The 10467-nt window shown below is 44.5% G+C and overlaps 1 protein-coding gene across 7 annotated transcripts in view; it reads right to left on the bottom strand.

The window, feature by feature from the left end:
• The window catches only part of RCBTB1 (RCC1 and BTB domain containing protein 1), a 49609-nt gene extending 40575 nt beyond the window's left edge, over positions 1 to 9034 (bottom strand). For 3 of the 7 annotated variants that reach the window (XM_048849630.2, XM_048849611.2, XM_048849620.2), the window contains exon 1: positions 8158 to 8408. Coding sequence is in view for 2 of the 7 variants with exons in the window: in XM_048849601.2 (XP_048705558.1) it covers positions 8826 to 8894 (69 nt within the window). In the remaining 5 variants the exon portion in view is untranslated. Of the gene's footprint in view, positions 1 to 3290; positions 3310 to 8157; positions 8409 to 8825 lie in introns of those variants that run through there. The other 4 variants (XM_048849601.2, XM_075128399.1, XM_048849658.2 and 1 more) reach the window with 4 other exon arrangements.
• Between the last annotated feature and the right edge of the window lie 1433 nt (positions 9035 to 10467).

Below are 10467 nucleotides of genomic sequence, written 5' to 3'. Positions count from 1 at the left end.
TCATCCATAGTGGTTGTATTTAACAAGAACTCCAGCAGGTTATTCAAATATAAATTCCCTCTCTCTAAAAGTGTGATTGTCTAAGGCTTACCATTATTCTTCTTAAATTAAATTAGTTTCAAGAATTTTTTTCCCCTCCCATCACAAATGAATCCTTTGCCTATAATTTTCTAGTTTCTTTCATGACCATTTGCTATAATGAAATTGTGTTTACCAATTCACAACCCTCAAATCTCTCTGAAATATAGTGACCAATTAAAAATTTACAGATGTCCTAGTTAACGGCTTCCTGCCTGCTAGGTGATATGAGAGTACAGTACCCTTTATTATGGTGGGTTTCCCACACCCACGTCACTGCAGTGGTTAGCTATTGCCAGTAGATGGTGCAGTTTGCTACAGTATTTTGTTATGAATTGGCATTTTTTTACATTAATGTCAGGGGCTCTTTTTGTTTTTGATTAAGCCTAAATTAATCAAACTTATTTTAAAGCTCATTATTTCACACTATCTGACCTACTGCTTTGACAGCTTTAAGAGCACCTAACTGTTTCTGTTAGTTTCTATTAGTTGTACACTACAAGTTCCTCTGTTGTTGAAGGAAAATTAATTCCCAACCTGGTCACAGGTCCATCCTTTTCCTCTCTAAAGATAGTATAAAACTTCCATACAGGGGAATAAAAACTTGTTTTGGAAAGATGTCAGCTTATAGTTACGCCTGTTATCAAAGTAATGTCCCACTTAGTTTCTGAATCCTCTGACAGTGGGTGAAGCAAACCTTCCAGGAACTAGTTGGTGTCCCTAGCCTCTGTTTGCCAGAAGCTGGGATTGGGTGACAGGGCATGGATCACTTGATGATTACCTGTCTGTTTACTCCCCTTGAGGCACCTGCCATTGGCCACTGTCAGAGAACAGGATACTGGGCTTGATGGCCCTTTAGTCTGACTCAGTATGGCCGTTCTTATGTTCTATGTAGACAATTTGCAATATATTATTTTTGTCCCACCCCTCACCATGTTCTAAATACAACCTCAGATTCCTGTGCAAGGCTCTTTGCGTAAATCATTTATTATTTTTATTTTTGCAGGAACAGCCCAGAGGAAACTACACAGCTATGAAAGCATAGGGATGAATGCGCATCCTTCAGAATCCATCCATACTACGACAAATTGTGGAACAGGATAACACTTTGTGACTTTGGCCTCACCCATAACTATTTCACATTTGGGGACAATGTATAACTTCAAATCAGCAGCACTGCTATGGGTACCCGCATGGCCCCACAGTATGCCAACATTTTTATGGCTGACTTAGAACAACGCTTCCTCAGCTCTCGTCCCCTAAAGCCCCTACTCTACTTGCGCTACATTGATGACAACTTCATCATCTGGATCCATGGAAAAGAAGCCCTTGAGGAATTCCACCATGATTTCAACAATTTCCATCCCACCATCAACCTCAGCCTGGACCAGTCCACACAAGAAATCCACTTCCTGGACACTACGGTGCTAATAAGAGATGGTCACATAAACATCACCCTATACCAGAAACCTACTGACCGCTATGCCTACCTACATGCCTCCAGCTTTCATCCAGACCACACCACACAATCCATTGTCTACAGCCAAGCTCTATGATACAATCGCATTTGCTCCAACCCCTCAGACAGAGACGAACACCTACAAGAGCTCTATCAAGCATTCTTACAACTACAATACCCACCTGCTGAAGTGAAGAAACAGATTGACAGAGCCAGAAGAGTACCCAGAAGTCACCTATTACAGGACAGGCCCAACAAAGAAAATAACAGAACTCCACTAGCCGTCACCTTCAGCCCCCAAGTAAAACCTCTCCAACGCATCATCAAGGATCTACAACCTATCCTGAAGGACGACCCATCACTCTCACAGATCTTGGAAGACAGGCCAGTCCTTGCTTACAGACAGCCCCCCAACCTGAAGCAAATACTCACCAGCAACCACACAACAGAACCACTAACCCAGGAACCTATCCTTGCAACAAAGCCCGTTGCCAACTGTGTCCACATATCTATTCAGGGGACACCATCATAGGGCCTAATCACATCAGCCACATTATCAGAGGCTCGTTCACCTGCACATCCACCGATGTGATCTATGCCATCATGGGCCAGCAATGCCCCTCTGCCATGTACATTGGCCAAACTGGACAGTCTCTACGTAAAAGAATAAATGGACACAAATCAGACGTCAAGAATTATAACATTCAAAAACCACTTGGAGAACACTTCAGTCTCTCTGGTCACTCGATTACAGACCTAAACGTGGCAATTCTTCAACAAAAAAAACTTCAAAAACAGACTCCAACGAGAGACTGCTGAATTGGAATTAATTTGCAAACTGGATACAATTAACTTAGGCTTGAATAGAGACTGGGAGTGGATGGGTCATTACACAAAGTAAAACTATTTCCCCATGTTCATCCCTCTCCCTCCCACTGCTCCTCAGACGTTCTTGTCAACTGCTAGAAATGGCCCACCTTGATTATCACTACAAAAGGTTCCCCCCTGTGCCCCCTCTCTCCTGCTGGTAATAGCTCACCTTAAGTGATCACTCTGGTTACAGTGTGTATGGTAACACCCATTGTTTCATGTTCTCTATGTATATAAATCTCCCCACTGTATTTTCCACTGAATGCGTCCGATGAAGTGAGCTGTAGCTCACACAAGCTTATGCTCAAATAAATTTGTTAGTCTCTAAGGTGCGACAAGTACTCCTTTTCTTTTTGCGAATACAGACTAACACGGCTGCTACTCTGAAAACTACCTTATTTGGTGATCTTTTCCAGGTCCACTTTCATCAGAAATGTAACGTTTGATTATTTATTTGTATTGTGGCAACCCCTAGAGGCCTCAGTCCACTGTGCTAAACACTATACAAACATAAAGACAGTCCTTGCCTTGAGGAGCTTATATTCTAAGTATAAGAGAAGACACAACAGGTGAAAACAGACATGACAGGATTTGAAGGCATCATGGCAGAGGTCAGTTTTAAGGAGGATCTAGGAAGATTCTGAACTTCATCCGTGTATCAGATTCAGCATCGCACCTGAAGCGCACATTTTAAAAATTACTGTACCAAAATATTCCTGGAAAAATAGCATATGAACAAGTTAATATTTTCATTCTAGGCCCTCTCAAAAGATCAAACTGATGGCAAGCAATGATAAAGTCCTCCAGATTCCAAATATCCATTTTCATTCTTGTCATCTGATCCACTGACAAACAAACAATTTAAAGTAAAAGTTTTCAGGACCTGCAATGCTTTGTGTTCCACTATGGCAGAACTAGCCAGCAGAAGGAGCATAAGTCCATTCACTCCATTCCCAGGGCTGTGATGACATCTTTGAAATGATCCAATGTACTAGTGCTCAAACAAGGACAAAAACAAAAAAGCCATGGTAATTTCAGCTCCACTGAAACACAAACAAATGAACAAAAGTGTTCACCAAACAAAAGGAGGAGACTGCCGGGGAATAAAGCTGAAGCGTTTACACATTGTCCTGAAAATAAAAAATTTAAAAAACATCAGAGAAGCTAAATCCAGTATCTTTATTAACATCTGGGGAGGGAAAAAAAACCCAGATATCCAGATTTGTACAGATTGAACAAATCTGAAAAGACTGAACTGCTCATGAATTCTTCTCGTTAGTTTACTTTTCACAACAACATTTTGCAAGCTGATTGTCACGGATGTGCAGAAGGATCATTTGGGCAGTTAGGATTCCCTCTCCATCCCCTTACAAAGTCAATGCCAGAAATATTTACAAAATGCTTTCAACTGATTTTTTAAAACTATTCCTAACATTATTTTATAATAGAGATTAATTAAACTATACTTAAAAGGACACAATCAATTTAAACACACTTCTGCATGAAAATGGTGTACCTACTATCATTACAAGTAACACACCCAAGAGGACAAACTGAACAAGTTTAGAGAAAAACATTTCTAGTCTTAAAACTTATATGCTTTGAGCATTTGTTAGTGTATTGTTGGTATATCCACTTCCACTGTTTCCCTCAATTGCACCCCAATCCTGCAACTGTTGTTCCTATAGTCAAAGCCCTGCATCTGCAGAGAAAAATTGGGAGGGTCGGAATTTTAGTCAGTTTCCTCTAGTTGTGTAGGTCTTTCATAAATTAACAGGGGAGAGAAACATCTTAAAAACCCAGAACAAAACAAAAATATGAAAATCTGGTTGTAAAACCGTACGAGTTGGCAGTGGGACTCAAGAGCAAGTGCAGTAACTGAAACTTAACCAATTTTTAAAAAGAATTAAGTAGGGATACACCAACAAAAATGTGAAAATTCAAGCTTAAAGAGGGTCAGTCTCGCACGTATGGCATTTCTTACTTTTGCCATTTTATAATAGCAACTTAAACATAAAGAAAGAGCAATAAGAACACAAAGATTGCCATTAGACATTTGAATCAGATATTTTTAAAGTGTGCAATTTCTCCTATACCACTAATTTATACTCTTTCCAAGTGTACTTGTTTGGTCTAAGGCTCTTTTGTGTTCCAAACATAAGCCTTACCATAAAGGCAGTTACTAGAATACAATCATATGTTTAAACCCCTGCACATTGCCACTTTATTTTTAAATATCCTCCACTGACCAGTGTGGAGATGAAGTTTGTTAATTTTACACTGATTAAACATTCCTAACTATTTGCCTTGAGTAACTGCAAGATAGATAGATAGATAAATAAAATGGGGTCAGCATTAGATCCTAGGTTATTATCTATAAACAGATATAACTGTTTTAACAGCTTTAACTATATAAAGTACTTAAGTACTATGTTGAATGCCAAACATTTTTATATCGTATTATGGCTACAATATGCTGATTTTTGTTTAGCTGACTCATCATTACTTCTGAAGCAGCCCAATTATCCTAAACAGCTCCTAAGACAGTATTTATTTCAATTTGGCTAAACACAGAGGAAGTAATTTTAAACTTATTGTTTGTCCCTTCTATGGATTGTTTTCCCAAGAAGATCAATGATGGATTTGGTTCTCAAAATGTACAGGTGTTTGTTTACAATTACCTGAAATTTAGAAGGGTGCAATAACCCCTCTCTTATGTTACGTTCCTTCAAAAACTTTTGCATTGCTCCATGACTTCTCCTAGCCTCTGCTATGTAAATATGAGGGAGAGACAAGGCTCTTTTTATATTTAATTTGTTAGGATCCTTTCATGTGCAATGAAAGCTATAATGATACAAATGTCATCTCTGCATTCACTCCTATACTAAGATTCTTTAAAAGTAGGATCCCAAAAACCTTTATATGAGGGAAAAAAATCCTGTTCCTTAGACTAAGGGTTTACATTAGAAAGGATCTGAAAACCTTAATTACCCACCTGAGTGGAAGTTTTACAACTCTGTCATGACTGCAAGAGATGGAAGGCGGTGGTCAACAACCACTGCATCACAGATGTCACTTGAAGAGACAGACTTATTACAGAAATGTCCAAAGTCCAAATTTCTCAAGAAATTAGATCTCTATTTCCATGGAGCAGGAAAGAAGGATGAGCTGAACAACAATATTTAGCTAGCAGACACTGTGATAGTTGCTAGGGGAAGAAAAAGTGTTGGAAGGAAACTTCCAGCATAAATGAAAAATTCAAGCATGTTATCAATCTAAGTACCAGCACTATAGAAAGCAAACACTTATTTCATTTAAAAAGCATCTGTGCTCATAGGATTAGAGTAAGAATCCTATGATGGTGGAATCTCCATCCTTAGGAGGTTTTTAAGGCCTAGCTTGACAAAGCCCTGCTGGGATGATTTTGTTGGGGTTGGTCCTGCTTTGAGCAGGGGGTTGGACTAGATGACCTCCTGAGGTCTCTTCCAACCCTAATCTTCTATGATTCTAAGACGCTTGCATACCAGGAACAAGGGAACAACCTCCCAGGACTTTTGTAACCCTACACTCTTATATGGCTCTTTGGTGAAAAAGTTATATGCTTCTATACTGGCTAATACAGTTCAGAGTCTGTACAGTAAATATAATGGTTTCTTTATCTTATACAACAGCAATACTCTAAATTATGACATATTTCATTATCTTTACTACTCAAATTTGGAAATAATAATAATAATATAGCTTAACCAATTTATTTGAGCATAAATATTTGAGCTCAAATAAATTGGTTAGTCTCTAAGGTGCCACAAGTACTCCTTTTCTTTTTGCAAATACAGACTAACACGGCTATTACTCTGAAACCTGAATAATATAGCTATCACAGCAAAATAACATGGTTGCTAGTGTCAAGTACCTTTCTGTGACTAATTACCAGTTTTATTCTCTTCGGTACCGAATCAGGTACCTACTCCTTTCAGAAAACATTCCTAGAGTAACAAGTTTCAGAGTGGTAGCCATGTTAATCTGTATCAGCAAAAACAACAAGGAGTCCTTGTGGCACCTTACAGACTAACAAATTTATTTGGGAATAAACTTTTGTGCGCTAAAACCCTCTTCGTCAGATGCATGGAGCCTGATGAAGTGGGTTTTAGCCCACGAAAGTTTATGCCCAAATAAATTGGTTAGCCTGTAAGGTGCTATATGTATTCCTCTAGTAGTGTGTTCTGACACATTAAGTATTTCCTGATCTTTCCTTCAGGTAATCACTGGAGAATTACTCAGGTTTCTGCCAGAAGCTGGCTTACTAGTGTTCTGCAATGCCATCCAGCTAATCCCAGTTTGATTGCTGGCCTATTCCTTTATAAATTAAGAGTACTGCAGTCATAAAACATTCATCCCTTAAGGGTGAAGAAGTTATTTATGTCATCCATCTATGGACATGCATTAACAAGTACTGAAGAATCCTGTGGAGTTCTCTGAAGAAAGAAGGGTTCAAGAACTGAGGTCCTTGATGGAGAGAAAGGTAAAGTGGGAGGCAGGAGAGAACAGAAAGGGCAGTACTTAAAGTTCAATGAGGGAAGTGGAGGACACCCCAGAAAAACATGAGAGATTTCATAAGACAGTCACGTTCCAAAAAAGTGCAAGGAATTAAAACAAGTATTTTAAACTCTAAGAACATTCAGTCTTACAGTGCAGTGAAAGGGTAAAGGCTGTCACTTCATCTTTAACTCACTCCTGTTATATCCAAGGTAGCACAATTCTCTATTTATGGGGGAGATATCAGAACAGTGCATGGCTTGACATACCATATATGCTAAAATGGCTACACAATACAGGATAGCTGCAGTGCCCTAGGCAGAGCATCAGCCTTAATTTCAATTTGAATGTCATGGAGTTCAGGGTTTAAGTCAACTATATCACACGAACCCAAGTTCTTGCTTTTTCTTTTGTGGCAGTCTCAAAGAGAGCCCTGTGCATTAACAGATATTTGCTCACCCATGAGCTTGAGCACAAAGCTCTGTAAACTGTTTTTCATTCCCCTTTTTCCTAAGTTTTACTGGAGCACCCAAGAAACAGCAAGAACTAGTTCAGATCCAAAGCAAACACCCCCTCTTACATGTCTCCCCCAGAAGTTTGGGGGGGGAGGTGCAACCCACCCAAACCCCCAGGTAGAGAAAAGGCGCCTCCAGCGCTGACCCGCCAGACATAGGCCGTTCAACCTGCTCCACCGCGGCGCCCGCCCGGGAGTCGCTCCGGAGCATCTGTAACAACCAGGTCCCGGCCCGCGGGAGCCGTAGCACAGCAGCGCCGAAATGCAGCCACCTCTGGGGAGAGCAGCCAAGGCCAGGAGGGAGCTATGGACAAGGCACCAGGCAAGGACCAGCCCCCACACAGAGCAACCCGGGGTCAAAGGCTCTGACCTCAGGGGCTACCCGCCCAGTCACCCCCCTTTCCCACGCTCTCCCCACCATCACCCCAGACTTCCCCTCCACCCCGAAACCCCCGCTAGGGCAGAGCGCGGCCCGGCCGCAGCCAGCGCTACACAAACGCAAACCAAGCAGTTGTTGCTTAGGACCCCGAGCAGCCTGGAGGTGGGGAGGGGGGGTATTAATTTGTGCTGCATGCAGAGGGCCCCCCCCCCCCCACTAGTTACTATCCCTGCTCAGGGCCGCCCGCGGGTTAGCAGCGGCGCTGGGCCGGTCCCGTTACCGGCGCTAGGAAGCCGCAGCAGCCCGCACCCCGCCGGATACCTGAAAATGAGCTAGGAGCGTCCTGCTCGGCCGAGCCCCGGCCCGCGGCGGGGGGCAGGGTCGCTGCTGCCCCGAACCCGCCACGAGGCACCTGGAAGCTGCCACCCCGGCAGCGCGCGGAGCAGGAGGCTGAGAGCCTGGGGGACGCTGCCGCGACCGGTCCAGATCACGCGACGGGAGGGGGCGAGAAACCCAACACTCGTCACGTGCTCCCAGAACCCCGCCCCTTTCCCTGTTCGGGATCCGGCTGCAAGGAACCGAACTCCTTCTGCGGGGTCTCACGCGGAGAATGACGGGTCCCGCCCACTCTCACCGCCCATTGGGTGCTTGCCCCGGCCTCAGAAGCGGACGAGACTGAGGCGCTGCGCTCTGATTGGCCGGCGGTGTCAGCCTCTGACAAACCTTAAAGCAAGAGCGTAACGGACCGCCTCTCCGCATGCGCCGTGGTTGTTCTGTAGTCGGGAGCCCGGAAGCAATGTCTCCGCGCCCCCGCCGCCGCGCGGGGAGCCCGCGAGCTGGCCAGGGGCAGAGCGCGCCCGGCGCGTAACCCTGGCCCCTCCCCCCGCGCTCGCCCGGCGGGGAGGGGCGCCCCCAGGTCCCCGCGGGGGGGGACACGGGCTGGAGGGGCGGGTGGGGGAAGCCCGGGGCGGGGCGGGGCGGGCGCCTACCAGGTGGTGTTTCCGGAGCCCTTCAGACGCTCCGCGCGGCAGCCCCGGGGCCAGAGGGGCGCTCGCCATCTCCCTGGGCGCCCCGGTCAGGAAGGGCCCGTCGCACGGCAGGGCTTGGCTGTGGCCAGCCCTTTGCCCTGCGGCTGGAGTTGCGGTGGGGAAAGCGGGCTGCACTGAGCCGGCTTTGTCTGCCGGCGCTTCCTACTCCCGGAACAGCTCTCCTGCTGGGCGCGGGGTTGCTATGCAAACAGCCTGGGCAAGAGCAAAGAGACTGAAGGAGGCTTGGCTTCCTCTGCAGTGATAAGTTAGCAGCCTTCGACCTCGAGCGGAGCTCAGCAACGTCGTATAGCATCAGCAACATTGCGTTTGCTTACTTAGAAAGTTAACATTTTCTAAAACTAAGAACCCAGTGACATACCCCAGGATGCAATCTGGAGTGATGGAGAGCTGTGTCCCCTCAGTTCTCCAACGCGGGGTGCCTTTCTCACTGCTCAGCTGAGAGAGCAACCACTCCTGGTCTGCTCACACAGCCTCCAACATGTAAATCACTCAGCTATATTGTAAAAGTCCGGTAGCCAGCAACTCTTGAATTTCACTGCAGGGCAGCACGAGCAAACTCCCAGGCCCAGAATTTCCCCCAGAAATGTATGTCTTATACTTCCGAGCAACCTTCTGGACACTACACGCTCATATGAAGTCCATCATTTAATTAATAGAAAATTATATACACAAATCCGGGTATCCCAAATGAAGTTTCCCAAACACTTCAGTCCAAACACACCAGTTTAGATAATACATTTGTTTTAACTACAGAAAGATAGATTTTAAGTGATTACAAATAAAGAATGATTAGGGGACTGGAACACATGATTTATGAGGAGAGGCTGAGGGAACTGGGATTGTTTAGTCTGCGGAAGAGAAGAATGAGGAGGGATTTGATAGCTGCTTTCAACTACCTGAAAGGGGGTTCCAAAGAGGATGGCTCTAGACTGTGCCAGTGGTAACTGATGACAGAACAAGGAGTAATGGTCTCAAGTTGCAGTGGGGGAGATTTAGGGTGGATGTTAGGAAAAAGACTTTTTCACTAGGAGGGTGGTGAAGCACTGGAATGGGTTACCTAGGGAGGTGGTGGAATCCCCCTCCTTATAGGTTTTTAAGGTCAGGCTTGACAAAGCCCTGGCTAGGATGATTTAGTAGGGGGTTGGTCCTGCTTCGAGCAGGGGGTTGGACTAGATGACTTCCTGAGGTCCCTTCCAACCCTGAAATTCTATGATTCTAAATAAAAAGGTAAAATGCAACTAATATCTAACTTAACAAGCTAAGTGAATTTTAAGCAAAGGTCTCTCTCACCATAAGTTCCAACAGTCTTAACTGGCTGAATCCTTCAGTCAGGATCTCCCCCCTTCCCCGTGCTGCTTCCTTTCAAGTGCTGATGCCATTAGTATAGAGAAAGGGAAGGATGATTTGGGGTGTCTGCCCTCTCCTCTAAGAGCACTTTGTCTTGCATAAGAATCATCTGGGGAAAGTCTGTGTGGACAGGAACCTTAAGGTGCTTCTTTATCAAAATGTAGACTTTTTGCCTACACCCTCTTTCCTGTGGAAGACTGGCCACTGAATCAGATGATGGTCCACTTGATCTTGA

This window comes from Caretta caretta, chromosome 1, assembly GCF_965140235.1.
Source record: "Caretta caretta isolate rCarCar2 chromosome 1, rCarCar1.hap1, whole genome shotgun sequence".
In the NCBI taxonomy this organism is placed as follows: domain Eukaryota; kingdom Metazoa; phylum Chordata; order Testudines; family Cheloniidae; genus Caretta; species Caretta caretta.
The sequence above is the reverse complement of the archived record's forward strand: the minus strand, read 5'-3'. Positions and strand labels throughout refer to the sequence as shown.